Source organism: Stenella coeruleoalba (genome assembly GCF_951394435.1).
Source record: "Stenella coeruleoalba genome assembly, chromosome: 9".
Taxonomy (NCBI): Eukaryota; Metazoa; Chordata; class Mammalia; order Artiodactyla; family Delphinidae; genus Stenella; species Stenella coeruleoalba.
The window spans coordinates 86,648,443-86,672,099 of NC_137155.1; the positions used below are offsets into that span (position 1 = coordinate 86,648,443).

Here is a 23,657-nt window from a genome sequence, read left to right on the forward strand (position 1 = left end):
GAAAACCCGATGACCCAAAACCTATGAGGTGCAGCAAAAGCAGTTCCAAGAGGGAATTTTATACCAATACAATCCAACCTCAAGAAACAAGAAACATCTCAAACAACCTAACCTTACACCTAAAGCAATTAGAGAAAGAAGAACAAAAAAACCCCAAAGTTAGCAGAAGGAGAGAAATCATAAAGATCAGATCAGAAATAAATGAAAAAGAAATGAAGGAAACAATAGCAAAGATCAATAAAACTAGAAGCTGGGTCTTTGAGAAGATAAACAAAATTCATAAACCATTAGCCAGACTCATAAAGAAAAAAAGGGAGAAGACATATCAACAGAATTAGAAATGAAAAAGGAGAGGTAACAACTGACCCTGCAGAAATACAAAGGATCATGATAGATTACTACAAGCAACTATATGCCAATAAAATGGACAACCTGAAAGAAATGGACACATTCTTAGAAAAGCACAAACTTCTGAGACTGAACCAAGAAGAAATAGAAAATATAAACAGACCAGTCACAAGCCCTGAAGTTGAGACTGTGATTAAAAATCTTCCAACAAACAAAAGCCCAGGACCAGATGGCTTCACAGGCGAATTCTGTCAAACATTAGAGATGAGCTAACACCTATCCTTCTCAAACTCTTCCAAAATATAGCAGAGGGAGGAACACTCCCAAACTCATTCTACAAGGCCACCATCACCCTGATACCAAAACCACACAAAGATGTCACAAAGAAAGAAAATTACAGGCCAATATCACTGATGAACATAGATGCAAAAATCCTCAACAAAATACTAGCAAACAGAATCCAACAGCACATTAAAAGCATCATACACCATGATCACGTGGGGTTTATCCCAGGAATGCAAGGATTCTTCAATATACGCAAATCAATCAATGAAAGAAACGCACATTTATGATAAAATCCCTGCAGAAAGTAGGCATAGAGGGAACTTAACCTCAACATAATAAAGGCCATATATGACAAACCCACAGCCGGCATCGTTCTCCATGGTGATAAACTGAAACCATTTCCACTAAGATCAGGAACAAGACAAGGTTGCCCACTCTCACCACTGTTATTCAACATAAGTTTTGGAAGTTTTAGCCACAGCAATCAGAGAAGAAAAAGAAATAAAAGGAATCCAAATCGGAAAAGAAGAAGTAAAGCTGTCACTGCTTGCAGATGACATGATACTATACATAGAGAATCCTAAAGACGCTACCAGAAAACTACTAGAGCTAATCAATGAATTTGGTAAAGTAGCAGGATACAAAATTAATGCACAGAAATCTCTTGCATTCCTATACACCAATGATGAAAAATCTGAAAGAGAAATTAAGGAAACACTCCCATTTACCATTGCAACAAAAAGAATAAAATACCTAGGAATAAACCTACCTAAGGCGACAAAAGACCTGTATGCAGAAAACTATAAGACACTGATGAAAGAAATTAAAGATGATACAAACAGATGGAGAGATATACCATGTTCTTGGATTGGAAGAATCAACATTGTGAAAATGAGTATACTACCCAAAGCAATCTACAGATTCAGTGCAATCCCTATCAAACTACAAATGTCATTTTTCACAGAACTAAAACAAAAAATTTCACAATTTGTATGGAAACACAAAAGACCCCAAATAGCCAAAGCAATCTTGAGAAAGAAAAACAGAGCTGGAGGAATCAGGCTCCCTGACTTTCAACTACACTACAAAGCTACAGTAATCAAGACAGTATGGTACTGGCACAAAAACAGAAATATAGATCAGTGGAACAGGATAGAAAGCCCAAAGATAAACCCACGCACGTATAATCACCTTATCTTTGATAAAGGAGGCAAGAATATACAATGGGAAAAGACAGCCTCTTCAGTAAGTGGTGCTGGGAAAACTGGACAGCTACATGTGAAAGAATGAAATTAGAACACTCCCTAACACCATACACAAAAATAAACTCAAAATGAATTAAAGACCTTAATGTAAGGCCAGGCACTATAAAACTCTTGGGGGGAAACATAGGCAGAACACTCTATGACATAAATTACAGCAAGATCCTTTTTGACCCTCCTCCTAGAGAAATGGAAATAAAAACAAAAATAAACAAATGGGACCTAATGAACCTTAAAAGCTTTTGCACAGCAAAGGAAAACATAAACAAGACAAAAAGACAGCCCTCAGAATGGGAGAAAATGTTTGCAAGCGAAGCAACTGGCAAAGGATTAATCTCCAAAACTTACAAGCAGCTCATACAGCTCAATGTCAAAAAAACCGAAGAACCCAATCCAAAAATGGGCAGAAGACCTAAATAGACATTTCTCCAAAGAAGATATACAGATTGCCAACAAACACATGAAAGGATGCTCAACATCACTAATCATAGGAGAAATGCAAATCAAAACTACAGTGAGGTATCACCTCACACCGGTCACAATGGCCATCATCAAAAAATCTACAAACAATAAATGGTGGAGAGTGTGTTGAGAAAAGGGAACCCTCTTGCACTGTTGGTGGGAATGTAAATTGATACAGCCACTATGGAGAACAGTATGGAGGTCCCTTAAAAAACTAAAAATAGAACTACCGTATGACCCAGAAATCCCACTATTGGGCGTATGCCCTGAGAAAACCATAATTCAAAAAGAGTTATGTACCACAATGTTCATTGCAGTTCTATGTACAATAGCCAGGACATGGAAGCAACGTAAGTGTCCATCGATAGATGAATGGTTAAAGAAGATGTGGTACATATATACAATGCAATGTTACTCAGCCATAAAAAGAAACAAAATTGAGTTATTTGTAATGTGGTGGATGGACCTAGAGTCTGTCATACAGAGTGAAGTAAGTCAGAAAGAGAAAAACAAATACTGTATGCTAACACATATATATGGATTTAAAAAAAAAAATGGTTCTGAAGAACCTAGGGGCAGGACAGCAATAAAGATGCAGACATAGAGAATGGACTTGAGGACGTGGGAAGTGGGAAGGATAAGCTGGGATGAACTGAGGGATGGCATGGACTTATATACACTACCAAATGTAAAATAGATAGCTAGTGGGAAGCAGCCGCTTAGCACAGGGAGATCAGCTCGGTGCTTTGTGACCACCTAGAGGGCTGGAATTGGGAGGGTGGGAGGGAGACACAAGAGGGAGGAGATATGGGGCTATATGTATACGTATAGCTGATTCACTGTTATAAAGCAGAAACTAACACACCATTGTAAAGCAATTATACTCCACTGAAGATGTTAAAAAATAGAATATATTTTAATGTCTTATTGATGAAATAACATTTAAACATATTTAAACATAATATTTATTGCAGTTGAAACTTCATTGCTCTCAAATGAAGCACTGGGCACTGAATTTGGCAGTCCTTTTACATCTCTATGTGCCAGTTTCCCATTCTAGAAAACCAGAATTAGTGCTGAGAATAAATGAACAATTCCCATCAAGAAGTTAAAATTTTTAATGTTTTTCCTATAGAGAGCGTGCTTCTTAAGCTGTATGACAGTGTGACTCTGACTGAATGAAAATACAATTTACTTTAAAATCAGCAGGATCATAGTTGTTCCAAAGATATATACAGTATTTTTGAAATAACAGTCTAGCTCATTAATTTGGGGGTGATTATATAGTTTGTAGTTTATCTAGGATTCTTTCTTCTTCCTTTCCTTCTCCTTCTCACTTCTTACCCTTGGATGGCTTTGGGATTCTTTATTATATCTGTCATGAGGTGGATGGGGGGATTTTAAGCCATGAGGCTAGTAGCTTATTTCTTACGTGAACTATCCCAAAGGAGAGTGTTGAACATTGTTGTTTTTTTTGTTTGTTTGTTTGCGGTATGCAGGCCTCTCACTGTTGTGGCCTCTCCCATTGCGGAGCACAGGCTCCGGACGTGCAGGCTCAGCGGCCATGGCTCACGGGCCCAGCCGCTCTGTGGCATGTGGGATCCTCCCGACATGGGGCACAAACCCGTGTCCCCTGCATCGGCAGGCGGACCCTCAACCACTGCACCACCAGGGAAGCCCCGAACATTGTTGTTTGAAATGACATCTTGGGTTATCTGTAGATTTTTGACATATACAATGTACAATTCCTGTCTAATTTAACCACAGACAGCTGAAGGTTGGCTATGTGTTAAGCCTGAAGTGCTTTTTCAAGAGCCTTCACTTCTTACAGTGAGTTAGGTGAGGGTAAAGCACTGGTTCCGAGTACTGAGGTTGGAAATGAAGCATGGAAAGGTTTAATAATTTCCTTGAGTTTTTCTGTTTTCTGTCCACTAAGGCATGTAAGCAAAGCATAAATGAAAGTGAATTTGGTAGGCTGAATTGCAAATTTAAAAATTATAAAAGAAAGTCACATTTTAAAATTATGATAATTTGAAGGATTATTGGCAGTATATTCTAGTTAATTTGCAGCTTGTTAGAACCTTATCCTTTTATTTACATATCTTTTTCATTGGCATTCCCATTAACTTTAAGTGGAGCATGATGTGTGGAAGGAGATTGGGGGTGTGCTTAAGGGAATGAGAATTGAACTGATTATTAAGAATGACATCACATAGCACTTTCATCCTAAGACTTTGTTTCAATAACTAAATAATCTGTGTTGATAATTTCATCTCAAGTAGCTTTTAGAAGAAGCATAAAAGGCTTATTTTTCCTATAAGTAGATTAGGTGGATTGTTCCCAACCCCCATCCTCATCACCCAAAATGAACTAGAAAATACAGAATATGCCATCATTCATTTTCCTTAAACTTTTTGAGAATAGGAAGGTTTTCTTTTCCATATATTAATAAAATTCATAAAATAAAATGATACTCATTTATTTCAATAGTTTTTAATACTTTTAAAAGATTTGTGGTATCAGTAATCCAATTGGTTTACTACTGAAAGTAATTCACTTTACACTTTAGAGAAAAAAGAACAATTCACCATACAAACCAGTTAATTCTCTTCCATCAACTTTTTTAAAAAAAATAAATTTATTTATTTATTTTTGGCTGTGTTGGGTCTTCGTTGCTGCGTGCATGCTTTCTGTAGTTGCTGTGCACGGGCTTCTCATTGTGGTGGCTTATCTTGTTGCAGAGCAACAAGAGGGCTCTAGGCACGCAGGCTTCAGTAGTTGTGGATTGCGGGCTCTAGAGCACAGGCTCAGTAGTTGTGGCACACGGGCTTTGTTGCTCCGCAGCATGTCGGATCTTCCCGGTCCAGGGCTCGAACCCATGTCCCCTGCATTGGCAGGCGGATTCTTAACCACTGCGCCAACAGGAGAGTCCCTCTTCCATCAACTTTTACCATAAATATTAGGGGGAAATGTGGTTCACTTATGGTCTGCTCTGTCAACCACCTCCTTTAGCAAGTAAGGACAATACATTCCAAACTTCAAACATCATTTTGTCTTAGTAAAAGCCATTTTTTTTCCCTTCCAACTTGGGAGATCGAGAATATTTCTCATTTCATTTTAGTTTCTCTCTAAAGACCGCCTTTCCCTGCTAATCATGATAAAACAAGCAAGAACTGTTCATGCAGGCACTAGACGTGCACTTTGAGAAGAGATGTATCAGTTATTCATCATTGGATATAGGGTTTTAATAGATAACTTTGACTCAGAAATTCTGATTCGTAATACTTCTCAGTTCTGCTTTCTTTTATGACCACAGGTTATGTAATTAAACTTTTCTATGCCTCAGTCTGTTCTTGTACATCTACCACTTTGAAAGCCATCAGAGACACTCTAAAGAAGAATTACAGTTCATCTTCCACATCTACAACACTTCAAAGGTCTTTGGGGAAGAGGTGTATTATACATAAATTTGATATGTGGGCATATTTTAAATAGGATATTGAGGTCTTATTTCAATAAGTTAAATTAATAAGGATATTATGTTCAGTTTACTGTAGTTTTTTTCTTTCCCCTTTCTATTACACTTTCTAGAACTTTTTTGAACAGTAGGAAATTTGACTTAGGCAAATGGAGTTTCGAGTATTTTTCCTTCTTATTATGGAATTTTTCAAGCATATATAAAAATAAAAGGAATAGTTTAATGAACCCCCATGTACTATAATCCAGTTTTATAGATTATCAGCATTCTATTAATATATTTTAAACAGCCATAGAATTATACTAATGAACATAAACCTTGCTCATTATTGAAGTGAAATCTTATGAAAAGTTGAGTGAAAATGAACTCTTACTATTAAATACTTTGGGAAGCATGTACCAGGAAAAATAATAGATGGTAGAGAATACTATAATTTAAGTTTTTAGTTCTAAAGTGCTTAGTAAAAGTTTTAAAAGTTTAAGGATGGGGGGAATTCCATGGTGGTCCAGTGGTTAGGACTGCACACTTCCACTGCAGGGAAACAGATTCGATCCCTGGTCAGGGACCTGGGATCTTGCGTGCATGGTGTGGCCAAAAAAAAAGTTTAAGGATGGGTATAATGTGGCATTAATTGAAATCTCAAAATTACACTTTACTGTGCTTCTCAACTCAAAGTTTAACTTTACTGTGGCATAGTTTTATACCTCAAAGGCTAAAGAACCCAAGGAATTTTGAGAATGTTGGGAAATGTACAAGAAAATACAAATTATTGTTATCACTATAATTTGTTGTTATGGGTACAGGGGGGTTGGGAAGAAGAACAGTGTTTAAGTCTTATATCTTTCTCTGTTTCATGGTATTGTCTAAGAAGATGCTTACGTGTGAATTATTTAAGAACTTCGTTTATGTATCTATTGTTGTAGAACATGCCACCCCATGTGGAGTGGCATGGAGAAATTTATTAGTTAACCATTTTATTAGCTAGCAGTTCTGTAATCTAAGCTGGGCCCAGCTGGGTGGTTCTGCTGGTCTTGCCACGTCCAGCTAGCAGATTGGCTGGGGGCTGGGCTCAGCCAGGATGCTGCAATGGCTGGGTTTCTCCTCTCTGTCTAGTCTCAGGGCTCCTCTCCAGGTGACCTCTCCGCAGATTCTCTCCCGCAGAGTGGCTAGAGTTCTTACATGGCAGCTTAGGGCTCCAAGACACAAGAGGAGATGCTGCCAGGCCTTCCTAAGTCTTAGATTTGGAACCGGGACACTTCTGCTGTATTCTTTTGGTTAAGGCAGGTCACAGGTCTATCCTGGATTCAAGAGGTGGAAACTGTACAAGAGCATGAATAAGTGGAGGCAGGTACCAGACTACTACAGTCCTCATGATATGAGGTGATTATATTCAGAATATTTCTGAAAACAGAGTGTATGTGGGAGTTACAGTATTCAAGTGGTTTTCTGTGATGGTGATGAAAGAATTGCATTAAATTTACATTTCTAAAGATAAGCTTGGAGCCATGCTGCCATTAAGCTTGAGGTTAGCAATGTCAGAAGCTTATACTACCTAGCTTTTGTCTTTCCTATTGACTCAAACATTCATCTGCTTTACCTCTAGCGAAAATATTATGTTCTGAGTCTTCCAGCTGAAAGACTGGGATTTCTTTCTGGGGTGTATGTATATGTGTTTAGGGAGGTGAAAGATGGGAATGGGAGGGGAGGACAAGAATGTCTTACTGATTTTAAGAGGTTTGGGGCAGTATCCAGGATGAAAACTTGTCATTACACTTTTCCCTTCAGGACATTAAGTGTATTTTATCAATTTTAGAGCAATAACCAGATTGAGAAGATCACAGGTTTGGATGACCTAAGGGTCCTGCAGATCCTGGATCTGAGCCACAATCAGATCAGTAGCCTCCAAGGCTTAGAGAGTCATGACTTCTTGGAAGTGATCAACCTTGAGGATAATAAGGTAATGTCATATTATACTTTATATGTCTTGGTTTTAGTGTCTATAATTATTTCTCAAGTGCTATCACATTCAATGCCAGCTCAGGAAAGTTATTCTAGAAAACCTCCCGGAGCAACAGTTGAAGGACTGCTTTTTTTTTTTAAATAGTAATAATTCTTAATTTTTGAAAATTTGAAGATTCCTAATTACATTGTTTTGAAGGTTTAAACTGCAACCAGGTGCACATGACTTTGTGAAGTAGATATATTCGTGTGAAATTTGGGGTAGAAAGATGGCATGAGGAATGTCTGACGTGTCAGAGGAGGGAAACTAGAGACAAGAGAATAGTCTCAGGCTGGTGTTGCCGGTGTCCCATTTAATGAGAAGAGACACAGGAAGTGAATTCTTATATCCTATTTGTAACAATAGGGTACGTTCCCAACCCGAATGAGTTGGGGATTGGACTTACTCAAATTACCCTATCTGGCTTAATGCACACATTACTTCACCAATTGGCTTTCACTCTTTTTTTTTTTTTTTTTTTTTTTTTTTTTTGCGGTACGCGGGCCTCTCACTGTTGTGGCCTCTCCCGTTTTGGAGCATAGGCTCCGGACACACAGGCTCAACGGCCATGGCTCACGAGCCTAGCCGCTCCGCGGCACGTGGGATCTTCCCGGACCGGGGCCCGAACCCTTGTCCCCTGCATCAGCAGGCATACTCTCAACCACTGCACCACCAGGGAAGCCCGGCTTTCACTCTTAATTACATTTTATTTTTAATAAAGCATTTGTGCTCCTAATCATGGTGTATTAAGTTGGTACCTATAACTCACCTCTTATGCAATCAGATCTACATTGTGATTTTATTCATCTCGAGTACTTTTTCATATTTTGGGGAAAGATTTCATAAGGAAGACGAATGGTTGTTTCTTCTTGAAGATGAAAATTTTGGCTAACCCTGAAAGAGACATAGATCCTAGCTGGAGTGAGATGCGTTCCTGTGGAGATATTTCTCTATTCGGCTGTGTTGGTGCTTATCAGCTGGGTCTGATGACTCTTTCTCCAATGAGCTTCCATTAGCTGTTAGATTTCTAAAAATCAAGAGAAGGAGGCAATCTTTAGGTCTGGGAAGAAGTGGATTTTTAATCACAGGCAAAAACTGTTCCTCCTCATTTTCACTTGACTTACATATTAAATTGTTTGTTAACTTCTAAGGTTAATTCTAGTGGGTGACTTTTGTTCACTGTCCCACCTGTCTTAGGAAGTCAGCCCAATCTCTGTCTCATATGGTTTTAGTGTCTTTTTCATGAAATGGTCATTAAAATGGTTTGCAGATACATACAGGTGGTGTTCAAATGGCAGAATGCACTCATTACATTTCAACTCAGTGCATCTCAGGATTTAGGAAAAGGAGTAATGGTAATAATAATGACAATTACAGTCATAAAATAATGCAGAGATTTTCATTGCGTATTTATGCACAAGGCACTGTTTTAAGCACTTTGCATATATCATCTGATTTAATCCTCATTATAACCCTATTATTATCGCTATTCTACAGATGAAGAAACTAGGGCAAAGAGACGTTAAGTAACTTGTCCAAAGTTATACCATATCCAGTGAATAGCAGAGCCAGGGTTCAAACAGAATGATTTGCCTCCAGAGTCAGTGTTCTTAACCCTGCAGGCTAATACATTAAATGAAATGCTAATGGCCCTCCCTTCAGAAAAGTGTGTGGTGTTGTCATGATCTAGAAGAGTGCTTTCTGGCTTAAATATAATGTGAGCCTCATGTGTAATTTTAAATTTTCTAGTAGCCCCAATAAAAAGGTAAAAAGAAACAGGTGAAATTAATTTTTTGCTTTATTTAGCCCAATATATCCAAAATATTGTCATTTCAACATGTAATCTTTATAAAAATTATTGATGAGTTATTTTATATTCTGTTGTTTCCTACTACGTTTAGGACATCTATTGTGTATTTTGCACAGTACATTTGAATTTATCCTAGCCATATTCCCAGTGGTAAGTAGCCACATAGGGCTAGTAACTACCATATTGGGTAGCACAGGTCTAGAAAGACCTCATGAATAGTATGGTGTTCTCTTCCATTCCAGGAGACTTTTCAGATTACATTTGAAATAGTTGAAGAAAAAAAGGGGGATCATTAGGGAAGAACAGAGTTTATAATTTTCAAATGTTGAAGAAACTCCATTAAAAAAGAAAAAAGTGGCCACACGTCCCAAAGGAGGGATCCTTTGGCAACAAGCGATGGGGTCCGTAACAATGGCACAATTCCCTCACTCCCCACTGGGCAGGTTGGGGAACAACCAACAGTATGTGAAATATTCTGTAAGCCAAGCCATCCAAAGATTTCCTCAGAGGTTTCTCTAGCACTACTGAGAATACTGTGTATCGAGGATGGAAGATTTATCATTTAAGAGAAACATGACATAGCTATTGCTTCTCATACGATTAACTTGATGTTAGGAATATTATCTTATTGGGAGCACTTTTATCAGTATTATTTACTCGGTATAAGCTGTTGAAACATTGCCGTAGCTTTACATGATCGTTTGAACATCTCTTTTAAGTTTTTTTGCAAATTCATCATGAGCTGGTGATTTGGGGGCCTTTGTCACTCTCCACTCTACAATCCTTGTTAGATTTGAAGTCATTTCTATCATTCAAAACTTATCCCCCAAATGTTAACTCTATTACAACCTCAGCCTTTTCTTCTAGAAGCAAGATATTGGTCTGGGAGTTACTTAGAGACCGCTCTTTTACTTCTCTGAGTCTTACTTGGTGTCATTATTTCATCTCTCTCTCTATCTAGCATGTATTTTACGAAAAAGACTTAACAGGCCTCTTTAGGTCTGGATGGTTAGGCTTGGAGAGCATGGCTTAAAAGGAAATGTCAAAGAAAGGAGCCAACTTCTCCCTACATAGTGGAAGTTGAAAGGCTTCTGCTTGGTGGGGAGTAGCCAACGGGGCAGAGGAGATCAGGGAAGAAGTGTAGACTGGAATCTGGGGATCAGCGCTGCTGGTATGACATTCTTGGCATCAGATGGCTGAAGTTCCTTTCAGAATATAATCTTTCTGGCAGTGTTTCACTTCAGGTGGTTTGGGGGAGTTGTGTCTGTACACCTTTTGTGATCGCCTGTGACACACACAGCCTTGGGTCTTGGCATTTGAAGAGAGAAGACGTGAGGGTGGGTCTGCTGCCGGGTGAGGTCTGCAGGACGGGGTGGGCGGCGCATGCAGGATGGCCCGTGTCTGGTGCACATCACCAGTTCAGCAGAGGTGGGCACTGGTAGCCAGGTGCCTCCACATGTGTTCCCCTCTGCCCTTACCCACTTCATCCTACCTTTGAAAGGACTGGGAGGGGAGCTGGATCCCTCTCATTTGACTCTCAAAAGACTGGTTCATCCCAACTGACATCTTAGTGATAATATTTTACATAGTCTGTGATTATTCTATTCATAGTGTTCACAGCATTTACAAGATCTTTCCATGTTAAGCACCATCGATGTTACCATCTTCTGAAATGGTTGCCTAGTGTTCCTATTGTGGGACTGTGCCATGGCTCATTTAATCACATAATGATGGAATTTTTCAGAATTGAGAAAATTTTAAACTTTTACCAAAACGTTAGACCGAATGCTCATGTATCTAATTTTCGTCTGTCTGATGATCTTTTCAGTATAAACCTCCTGAAGGTGGGACAGCTGGTTTATAGCTTATGCATGTGTAGCACATCCCCTCCCACCAGCGATGTCTGCAAGTGCACGTGGCCAGGATGCGTTGGTGAGACATGTTGGCTGCGAGGAAGCATCTCCTCCTAACATTTGTGTTAGGTCCAAACACAAGAGCTGTAGGCTAGAGGGGAATCAATCTATTGATTGATTGAGCAGTGTGAACCAAAGTGACTCTTCCACCTTCCCAAATAGCACAGTATTTAAAAATTGATCCTTTTATCTTGTAGATGATCCAAATAGCAGTTTAATGGAGAGTCTAGTCGTCTTATGGAAAAAGCATAACATTGCTATAAGCAGATTAATGTGTGCAGGTTGTATATTGTAACTCAGAATGGGCCTCTCATATTATGTCTTTGAAAATGGCATCCTTAGAACATGGCACATGTGTTCCTCCCCTGATTTAGCTTTGGGAATAGCTTACATTTCAACTGCATTTTGTCATTGGATAACTCAGGAACTATTAGTGACTCTGCTGTTGGAGTGATCTTACCATGCATGCAGAAATGACTTGGGGAGAAATAGAAATGAAAAAGTGATTATTAATTTTTTGTAAAAGTTCAGCATCTACATCTGAAATAAGATTATAATTATGCTAATTACAGGACATTCAAGGAAAACTGTTTGTCTTTAGTTTAGTGGAGAATTCAGGCCTGCTGCCACCCAAGCTCTATCCCTGCTCAAATTAAGGAACTATCAAGCAACCTTTTTCCCTCTTACTTTGTAAAGTCATGAAACATTACCTGACAAAAAAAGTGTATAACACATAAACGTACAGTTTAGCAAAGAATTTTAAGGTGAATAGTCATGTAACATTCACATCAAGAAATATGTCATACATGGGCTTCCCTGGTGGTGCAGTGGTTGAGAGTCCGCCTGCTGATGCAGGGGACACGGGTTCGTGCCCCAGTCCGGGAAGATCCCACATGCCATGGAGCGGCTGGGCCTGTGGGCCATGGCCACTGAGCCTGCGCGTCCGGAGCCTGTGCTCCGCAACGGGAGAGGCCAAAGCAGTGAGAGGCCCCCATACTGCAAAAAAAAAAAAAAAAAGAAAAAAAAGAAAAGAAATATGTCATACAATCTCCCATGTTTACCTTTTCTTAAACCAATTATCTCATTGAAAAACTGATAGAGCTCCACATGTACATGCAGTAAGAAGGCTTCTCCAGCCACAGATGACCACAGTAACCAGCAGAAGCAGCGTTGGGGAGGGAGATTGGGGAGCTGGAGGCTAGGCAGAATAGAGATGGGGAGAAGCATGTAGCCCTTGCATGCATTTTTTGCAGTTTCTCTGATTCTATGTACTATTTAATTTCTGCCTTAAGATAAACGTGGGTGAGATGAGAAACATCTACCTCACTGTTGTCTATCCAGAGAGGAAAAAAGGAAATGTGGCTGAAAAAAGGAAATGTGGCTGTGGGTTTGCATTTACTGAAGGAGCATGCAATAATTCCCTTGTTCTGTGTAGCTTTGTGGAGTCTCATTGAAAAGCTGGATAGTCACAAGAGCAATTTTTAAAATAAGCTGAGTTTAAGGGATCCAAAGTAGCTCCTCTTATATTACGTTCTCTGTTGTCTTGGTGCATTTAGTCTGTTGATTATATTGTGTGTGTGTGTGTTTGTTTTTGGATTAAACAGATTGCTGAGCTGGGTGAAATAGAATACATTGAAAACCTACGTCTCCTTCGAGTTCTCAATCTTCTAAGAAATCCAATTCGGGTGAGACATCCTTTATGTTGGGGGCAGAGGAGAGGGATGAGGACTTTCTTGAAATTCTTCATGAAGTGCTTTTGATAGAACATCAGGAATGTGAATAAGGTGTGTTTATCTTCATTCTCTATTAGAAGGTGTAAGCAAAGTCGCACCTATGTACCACCATAGGTGCATGTAAAGCCTGAAATTGAATACTGGTTGCCTACTCTGTGTGGTCATTTGTGACTCATCCGGGTGGTAATAAAGATTATCAGGCGGGAGCTATTGAGATTGTAGAGCAATGTCCTTTTACATGAAAGAATGCGTGATGCCTGAGGTGTAGACGGAATGTGGTTCCTATTTAATAACAGGGGAAAGTCTAAGATTAGACACTTAAAGAAATTCGCCTTGGGATTGTTGTAAAATTGGCATTGTAAAATGATTATAGAAAAAAATCATGTATTTCCTACTGATTCTTCACCTATGGATATCAAACTTTCAGACTTTTTCAAGATTCTTTTTTTTTTTTTTTCCCCCAGTGATAGATCCTTTCGCCTCAGATCTGTCCCTCCTTCTTTGTGCGTATGTCATTCATTCCGCTTTCTATCTATGTCCTTCACTCGCCTTTCCATAGACTCTTGAATTTGTATGTATCTCTGAGTACCTTTCTTTTTGTGTGTGTCTTGAGAAACGTATCCGGGCAGGCAAAAAATCAAAATGAAAAATAAGATCTAAAAATAAAAACAATGTTTGGTATGAGAATAGTGGCAGGCAATTTAAAGCATCCCTAGGAAAGAAAGTGTTTAAAGTGGCCATCCCTCCCAGTTCCAGATCCATAAAGAGCATCTAGGTGTTTGCATAAATAAATAGCACAAACCCTTTCACATGTTAACTCATTTATATATAAACTTCCCCCACATTTGCACTTTGAAGTACACAAAAGGTACCATTGTATATTCATTTCATGTATATCATCCTCAGAATGCATCACCCACTTAATATCTTTCCCTTCAAAGAGATGTAGCTTCTTAATACAAAATAACTGTAACTATATTTCTAAAAGGCAGGTAATCCTAACACAGAAGATGATAGGGAGTAATATGAGGGTTGTTCTGTAAGTGAATATCATTTTATTATTGTAAAACAAATTCATAATTAATCATACAAATTAATATAAAACAATACAAAGTAATAAATAATTAGAAATTAATGAAACTCCTTGGAATTAGAAGATAGGGTTTGGGTCACTGGCCATAGAACCTTAGATGAAATACTTCACTTCTCCGAGCCTCAGTTGTTTTTTCTTTAGAAACGAACATAGTCAGAGCTGTCCTGCTTATCTCACAGGGAGATTAACAAGATCACACATTTGAAAAGCTTTATAAGTTACAAGGCACAGTCTGCGTTTGAGTTGTTAATATAAGGGGACTGGTAAGCTGAAAATGTAAAGACCTATGCAGGGCGTGTGTGTGTGTGTGTGTGTGTGTGTGTGTGTATGTGTGTGTGTGTGAATGAATGACAGCGTTAGTAGGTGAAAGCCCTAAGCTCATGAAAGTAGACTGCTAGTGGAAAAGGAAGGTAACTGAATAACCCTCTTGATATTTTAAACAGGAAGAATCTGACTATTGTTCCTTCGTAATTTTTATGCTACTTCGATTAACAGAATTAGATCAGAAGAAGATAAGAGTGGAAGAAAAGGTATGTAATCGTATCATTTCCTGTGTTTATGAGATGATAGGCTCAAAAGCTCATGCTGCCTGCTGCAAGGCCAATACAATCCATAAACGATTACATAACAGCATGTACAGTCATTATTTAGGGGGCGTTTCCTTGTCCTAGGATCTATCTGCTTCACCCTCTGCAGAGCTGAGTGTCAACACAAATGCAGTGAAAGCCCTGCTCTTGGTACAGTGAGGAGACTGGCTGTGGGAAACAGAAGCAGCCCCCGTGTACATAGGCTGGCAGCAGTATAGCCGACTGTTAGTTTGGATGATAGCTATCGTATTTGGAGGGTGTGTGATCCTATCTGTGTTACTCGAAAAGTTCACTTAATAATGAAGTGAATTATAATGTCATTCTAACACATCATCGAAAAGGACTCAAATAAATCAATACTCTGCTTTTTAAATCCTTTATGCTACTCTTTAAGATAATGATTCTTCTGGACACAAGTTGAGAGTAACCAAACATTGAATGCTAGCGCCTGCCAGCCCCTTCCATACCTGTGGAAGCTAATTTGTCATGCTGTCATGACTGGTGTCAGCTGAAATCTCCACTAATGAGGGGTTTCTTACACTGGATGCAAATTTGAGATGGGAATGAAAAAGCAGGTATAAATACGCAAAGAGGCAGATATTCCAGTTCATAAATGCCTTTCTGAAATCTTGGTTAAAAAATAGTTACAGATGCAAGTCTCTTATCATTCTCTCACTCAAAGGCACTTATTAGATTTCTCTTTCCCTTTAACATTGTGCGAAGGGAATAACATTTAAAACCACGCATTAGATAAAGGTATGGTAGACAAGAATAGTGTATTTACAGGGATGACAAGGCCGGGGGACGGAGAACTATCCATCGTGGGGAAAAGGCCCATATCTTTGAAAAGAGAAAGTTACACTAAAAGAGGGGGAGGTTTAGTAGAATTTGAGATCATAGGAATAGTTCTTGGCATGATGGCATGAGGAAAAATTCTGCAGTAACAACTACCTGGAATCTAGAGCTATGAATTTTATTTCTTTTCATACTAAAAGTTGAAATGTTTACTATATTAAAGGTCATCTTAGACTTTAGAGGTTTTGATTTTGCTTTTTTCCTTTCAAACCAGGGAGTATAAAGAAATAGGTGACCAAGGGGCTCCAGCTCAATACTTTAAAATAATTATTATTCTTTAGGTTTTAGGAAAGTTAGAGTAGACATGAAGACAGAACACAGATTCCTGGTCACGTGTCTAGGACATTTCATTATAGAAAATCTAAGGCTTGTCTTCCTTTTAAAACGAATTTTTTTTCTTTTCCCTTTGCATTTCTAATTCTGGAAAAGGTCGCGGCAGTGAACAAATACAACCCTCCCCCAGAAGTGGCCGCAGCCCAAGATCACATGACCCATGTTTTCAACAGCCTGATGCAGCCACAGAGGATCTTTGACAGGTATTTCTTAGGGACCCTTTGGGTAGAACACGGGGTAGCCAGCATAGGACAACCTCATCATTTCCCTAGCCCTCTATTTTGTGACCCATTCCTTTCTCACCTCTCTGAGGGAGGGGATCAGGTCTTTATTTGACAGGCTGTGTAGTCTCAGATATAGTATATTATCATCACATGTTTGAATGTGGGGCTCACTTGTTGGCATTTTCCCAAGTGTGGTGATGAGTAGATTCAACATCCCTCTTTCATCTGGACCCTTGAATGGTGGCTAGCCTGTGACATAGGATGGTGAAATGAAAAAGAAAAAAAGTTTGCCAACTTTTCTGCTGTAGGATAGAACCACAGACCTTAGCCTCATTAACAGAGAATTGTGACGATCTCTATCCATTGTCAGTTTCTCCTTAGCTGTGCGTGAATGCTAGATACCCCTGCCAAAGAGCACCCAAGACTGCAGGTTATACGTTAGAGAGTCCCTAGAAGGAGGCCCTCCTCACCTGAGGGAAACCCGAAACAGTCTTTACAGTGATTGCCCTGAGCCCCAGGCAACCTAGCAGGGAGAAGTCACCCAGCTTGGTTGAACACAGGAACAGCATCTCTCACCTCTGAGTTCGAAGATAAATTTACCACGATTTCGCCATATCTTTTTAAACAGTCTGTTGGAGCAGATGGCCATTTACGCTATAAGTATAATACAGAAATTCTATCAATGCCCAAAGGCATTTTAAAATTACTTGTAAAATCTCTTGGTTATAAATGGCTTCTCTTCTTCATGTGGTCTGCTCCTGTACTTCACACAGTTGGTTTCCCACAGAGAGAAGATGTTTTATTTTGCGTCCAGGACATGATTTTTTACATGTAATTTAATAATGTAGACGTTGACAGTTTTATATATTTATGGTAGCTCTCTAGGTGAAATGATTTATCATTTATTTGCATACATCTGGAAAAGCACATTTGATTTAAAAGAAGGGCATTTATGTCCTCATTGTATTTCTTTTCTAGTTTATGAGATTGCTAGTTGTTTCATGCTTTAGGGTACATTTATATAAAAATATGTATCAAAGAAATTTACAGCAATGTCTGATAAACACGTATTTCTGGATCATTTCTGACTGTCAGGCAGAGAAGAGCAAATGGCCAAGCAGCCCCAGATGCTCCGGGATGGAGCAGGGCTCACTCTGAAAAGCTCATGGAGGCAGGAGCAGGGGTGCCATGCCCTTCCCACTCTGAGTCAGGACGCAGCTCCCTGGCAGCCCCAGGAGTCAGGCTCTAGGAGAGGAACCCTGACTCTTGGTCTTGGGACTTTCAAGCTGTGATATTTGGGAATCACTGTCCCCTCTTCTGGCAGGATTGGAGTGAGGATCCAGTATTGAAATGACATGGCAGAACCTTGACTCTGGCCTGGTAGTCAGTGATAGCTTTCTTGCTCTCACCTATGACAAGGTTCTCCAGGCTGATCTTGTACAAGTCCTGTCCAAACTCTGGAATCGGCCATTTCTCCAAGAAGCCCTGGTTTGTTTCAGTGAGAAATGGTATTTCCCAATCATAATGTGGGTGCTAGAGACAAACATGGCACTGGGTTGATCATTGTTTCCACGTCTTTTAGTGGACAGAGCTAGGGATATATTTCCTTCCCTCCCTCCCTCCCCTCCCTCCCCTCCCTCCCCTCCCTCCCCTCCCTCCCCTCCCCTCCTTCTTTCCTTCCTTCCTTCCCTACATTCATTGATCCATCTATCTATTCTTTCTATCTATCCATCCACCTATCTTGCCTATTTGTACCTACCTATTACATCTGTTCAATCTTTTATATCTATCTAATCTGTATTTAGAGAGATCCATCTATAGATAGATGGTAAAACACCTCCTGAATTCATATTGGTACAATTCAATTTCAAGACTGTAGTTGAGCTTTTACTTAATCTCATCTCTGTTACATCTGTATCTCCTTTTCTCCCTCACCAAAGACACAGAGGAAGATGGAATTAGAATATCCCATAATTGCTCTTTTTTAAAGTCCCATATTACACCACAACAGTGTCAGAATACCAGTAGTAATAATTACTGGAAACATGAAAAACATATTTTGCCTATGTTCCTCCCATTAACCATTCCCTCATTGTTTTTTATTGTGGTAAAAATATATATATATATATATATATATAAAACACATAAAATTTGCCATTTTAACCGCTTTAAAGTGTACAGTTCAGGGCTTCCCTGGTGGCGCAGTGGTTGAGAGTCCGCCTGCCGATGCAGGGGACACAGGTTCGTGCCCCGCTCCGGGAAGATCCTGACCGCTGAGCCTGCACGTCTGGAGCCTGTGCTCCGCAACGGGAGAGGCCCGCGTACTGCAAAAAAAAAAAAAAAAAAAAGCGTACAGTTCAGTGGCATTAATTATATTCACAATGTTGTGCAACCATCACCACCATCTGTTTCCAAAACTTTTTCATCAGCCTGAGCAGAAGCTCTGTAAACATTAGGCAATAACTCCCCATTTCCTGCTACTCCCAGTCCCTGGTAATTTCCAGTGTACTTTCTGTCTCTCTGAATTTGCCTACTCTATATATTTTATATAAGCATCAATCACTCCATTTTAAAAATAGTGTACTGTATTTATATTGTCAGAACATATATCCATCACACACTATACTTTCTCCTTTGCTGTCATTTAGTCTTACTTTTCTGGGTAATGGCATATTTATTGCTCACTGCCAGCCCTTACAACTGATGCCTCCTCTTGAGTCATTTTGGTTGTATGAAGCTTGTTCTCTAGCAGATTCCTTAGGAAGAGCTGTGGAATCAGTATCTCTTGAAATCTTGCATGTTGATAATATTCTCTGCCCTTTACACTTGAAAGTCATTTTTGCTATATGTAAAGTCCATGGCTCACACTTTTTCCCTTGAGAATATTAGAAGGGTTGCTCCATTTTCTTTTGGTGGAAAACATTGCTGTCAAAAAACTGGTGACAATCTAATTTTCTTCCTCTTATAAATCATGTGTTCTCTTTTTCTAGCTGAATAATCCCCCCAGCTTTTTTTAAGCCCAGTAATTTTACTAGACTATGTCTTGGTATTATTGTTACAACATTTATAGCCCAGTTGTTCTAGGCTAATATTCTCAGGTATGTTGTATAGTGTTATTTTATTTTTTTTAATTTCAGAAAGATTTTCTTGAATGACAGTCTTTAATATTTGTTCCTTATCTTTGGTTTTCTTCTTCATGAAGAAGGTCTCCTTTGCCTATCCTCAATATTTGTCACTTTCTCTCAAAATTCTTTCCTTTAATTACTTAAAAAAATTATTTCGAGGTAATTTTAGATTCACATGCAGTTGTAAGAAATAATACAGAGAAATTCTAGATATCTTTCACCCAGTTTCCTCCAGTGGTAATATCTTGCTTAGCTAAAGTAGAATATCAAAACCAGGAAGCTGACATTGATACAAGCCACCAACCTTATCAAGTTTCACCAGTTTTGCATGTGCTCCTGTGTACATTTAGTTCTATGCGATTTTATCACATGTGTAGATTCATATGAGCATGACTCCAGTCAAGATACAGGAGTTTTATCACATGGATCCCTTTGCTTCCCTTTTATAGCTGCAGCCACCTCCCTCCTGCTTATCTTCCCTAACGTTTGGCAACCAATAATCTGTTCCCCTTCTCTGTAATGCTGTCATTTCAAGAAGGCTATATAAATGGAATCATAGAGTATATGTATAACCTTTTGGGGTTGACTTTTTTTTTTTAACTTAGCCTCTGTTGAATATATCAATGGTTCATTCCTTTGTATTGCTGAGTAGTATTCCTTGGTATGAATGCACCACAGTTAGTTTAACCAACCATCGAAGGACATCTGGGCTGATTGCAGTTTTTGGCTACTACAAATACAGCTTTTATGAGTATTCACATGTAGGCTTTTGGACGTTGCAGTTTCAACCTGCCTGCTTTCTGCTGGATACCCATTGTTTTGGGGTTCCCTTGTTCTCAGCCGCTGCACGTTGCTTCCTCCTTCTTCCTCTTGCCCAGCTTCCAGTGCCGTAAACGTCTTGCGGGTTTGTGGCTTTTCATCTGGTTTGTTATCCACATTTTCCATGGGCTTTTGTTCTCAAGTTTTTCTGTTTTCCTGTGAGTGTTTAGAGAGATTGAAAAATTATGCTGCACTGCCCCCATTCTTCACAGAATCTATACCTCAACCATGATTTTTTTCAAAATATTATATTTTATTCCATACTTCTAGAATTTGTGTCTTGAGTGGAACCCAAACACTTCAGCTCTGCATGTTGCAAGAGATTTTATATAAATTAGTCCTTTGGTCTTTTAGACCAGAAGCCATGCCGAGATTCATATATCAGCTCTTACTTATTAGTTGTTACTTTGAACAAGTTAATTAACCTCTCTGTACTTCAGTTTCTTTATGTGTTAAGTGTTATTACAGCTTCCTGTGATAATTAAATGAGGTAATGCATGTAAGACACCTAGAATAGCACCTGGCATATAGTAACTGTTCAGGTAAATTTCAGTGATTACTGTTTTCTTTGCACATGAGTATTCTTTTTTTTTTATTGGAGTATAATTGCTTTACAATGTTGTGTTAGTTTCACATCTGTGTTCTAATTGGATAGATACAGATGTTAAAGTTTACCTCTCAGAGGGCAGTCTTATTTCTTTCATTTTGAAGTTCTTGGGGGGAATACTTTATCAACCAAGAATTAATATCTCTTACCATATTTTTCCTTTAAAAAATCTTGTTAAGGTAAATATTTTTGCTATTTTGCAGTCGACTTGCTTCTGGAAAGTAGGACCATCCTTCCATAGAGTGTCTACATGTAGTAAATGCTGGATTACTGGATTAATTGTGATTGTGACATGGACACTTTACACACTGGATGCATTAATATGCATGTCTGTTCTGCCCTGTTGCAGCACCCTTCCTAGTCTGGATGCCCCTTATCCCATGTTGGTATTAGCTGGTCCTCAAGCATGTGGTAAACAAGAACTCGCTCACCGCCTCTGCAGACAGTTCAGCACTTACTTCAGATACGGGTAAGTTTCTTTATTGGCTGGTAAGGCTGTAAAATGTCGGATATTGCTAATGTTGGCTATTAAAATGTACATAGAAGGCTTATGAGCTTCTTTGCCAGTTATTACACTGTGATATTCACTGTATTTTTTTTTTTTTACTTTAATCCTCCAAATGTTTTACTTAATTCAGTGACAGCCGAAATCACGCCCCAAGGTTTGGAAACACACGTGGTTGTAATAAAGCATCATGGTGTTGGAACACGGGCTCCTGTTGCCATGTGGTGTGACAACATGAATCACAATGTTGTGATGGATGGTGGGTGGGTCTGTGCACCGGTGACAGCCTCTCCTCATCTCTGTTGGAGCCCACGCTGCCAGCACGTCAGCTGCTTTATTTCCACGCGGGTCTTTCTCTTTTGAGGGATATTTCAGAAGGAAGGAAAGAGAAATGGCAGCAAAAGATTTCCTTTTCCTTTCCCTCAGGTTAGCATTCAATACACTTTCAGTTTTCTGGAGCAGATATTTTGCTGTGTGGTTCCCTAATGACTCAGTTAAAATAGCAGAATATGTCCAAAAGCCTAGAACCATCCTAGAAAACCTTCAGCTGGATTTACAGACTCTTTAAAGGTGTCTGGGTCTCAGATTTAGTTATTGCTGTGACCTTTTAAACTGGTTTCCTCTTTTATTTTATGTATGGCAAAGACATTACTGTTGGATTAGTGATGTTTGTCAGTGAGCTGAGAATGTGACTGCAAAGATATATAGGACAGCAAGAAAAAGAAATGCACATTATTTTCTAATGCTGTTGCACACAGGTTCCTTCCCTTAAGCTACACATGTTCAAACAGTGTAAATACTATTTTAAACAGGTCTAGTTATCTAGAGATCTAAAATTACATTCCTCATTTGAACAAATCCAGAATACAAATACTGTAGAATAATTTACTCATTAATATATTCTAGACACCCTGAAGCAACCAAAATAAATTAAAACTTAATATCAAAATTAAAAAGTACAGAGTGTCATTATGCTTATACAGCGGTACTGAACCTGTTTCAAAAGATAAGTGGAGCACAATGAACGGACGATCAAATTAGGGCAGGAAGGTGTATCCTGACTATCGTGCTAATGTATAAACCTGGAACCTTTCAGCAAACCAAAGCTTTGCTGAAGACTTTGGTTACATAAAGACTTACATAAACCAAAGCTTTCCCTGGTTAGAAGTCCTTTCACATCTCTGACACCAATTCTGTTGCAAATGGTTCATAGCCTGTCCTTCATATTTGTTTGTGATATGCACTCTGAGGCATGCTGGGCCAGATGTGTTCTTAGAGGTGTTTATTAACTCATCGTCAGGATTCTGATCCAGTCGGCCTCAACATTCTCACCTCGATAGGCCCCCTCAATGTTCATTTTCATTAAATCCTGCTTTTCCCCTATTAGAATGTCTATCCGTCAAGCTTGGGATGATGTATTTAATGCCTGTTTCCCATGCTCGACTGTAAGCCCAATGAGGGTGGGGACCAATGTCAGCTTTGTTCACCACTGAGTTCTCCTTGTTCAGCAGAAGGCCAGGAACTTAATAAATGCATGAAAAATATTTGCTAAATGAAACACTAAGTGATTGAGTGAATGGATGGATGAATGAATTAATGGTATTATATGCAAAATTTAGTGGGAAATAACTGTGGTAAGAAGCATAGGTGGTTTTTCCCAACCTCCACTGATGGATACATGGAGAGATGAAGGGATTCATTCATTTGTTCATCCATTCTTTCAATAAATATTTATTGAGTTCTTCCCATGTGATAGGTCCTGAAGATACAGTGGGAACAAGATCGGTGAGGCCCTTGCCTTAATGAAACGTATAACCTGGTAGGGGACTCAGACCTTAGTTAGCATCATATGCAGTTTGTGTGGAGGCACAAGATGACAAAACATAATCCTAAAATTAGCTTCCTGCTCCTATACTGTTACTGTTGCCACTGCTGTTTTTCTCCTCTGGATGGCATTAGTAGCAAGAGGAAAGACACCCATAAATACCCCACACTCATGCATCCACCTCCCTCACAGGCTCAGAAGCCTTGCCTAACCATGCACCCTCATCGGGGCAGAGGTCAGGGCTCGTTCAATAGCACGTCATTCACCAAAGCAAGGATCAGAGAGCATATCACTGGATAAGAAAAGGTATTAGGGAGCTAGTAATTTCAAGCATTGAGAAAGTCAGATAGTACTACTATTGCATGCAGCAACTTTCTAATTAAAACAAATGATA

The 23,657-nt window shown here is 39.1% G+C and overlaps 1 protein-coding gene across 1 annotated transcript in view; it reads left to right on the top strand.

The window, feature by feature from the left end:
- LRGUK (leucine rich repeats and guanylate kinase domain containing) overlaps positions 1-23,657 on the top strand; it is a 118,867-nt gene that overhangs the window by 36,047 nt on the left and 59,163 nt on the right. Inside the window, exons 7-11 of the mRNA XM_079931954.1 lie at positions 7,649-7,792; positions 13,162-13,242; positions 14,827-14,913; positions 16,255-16,361; positions 21,283-21,402. Coding sequence (XP_079788080.1) covers positions 7,649-7,792; positions 13,162-13,242; positions 14,827-14,913; positions 16,255-16,361; positions 21,283-21,402 — 539 coding nt within the window. The remainder of the gene's footprint in view (positions 1-7,648; positions 7,793-13,161; positions 13,243-14,826; positions 14,914-16,254; positions 16,362-21,282; positions 21,403-23,657) is intronic.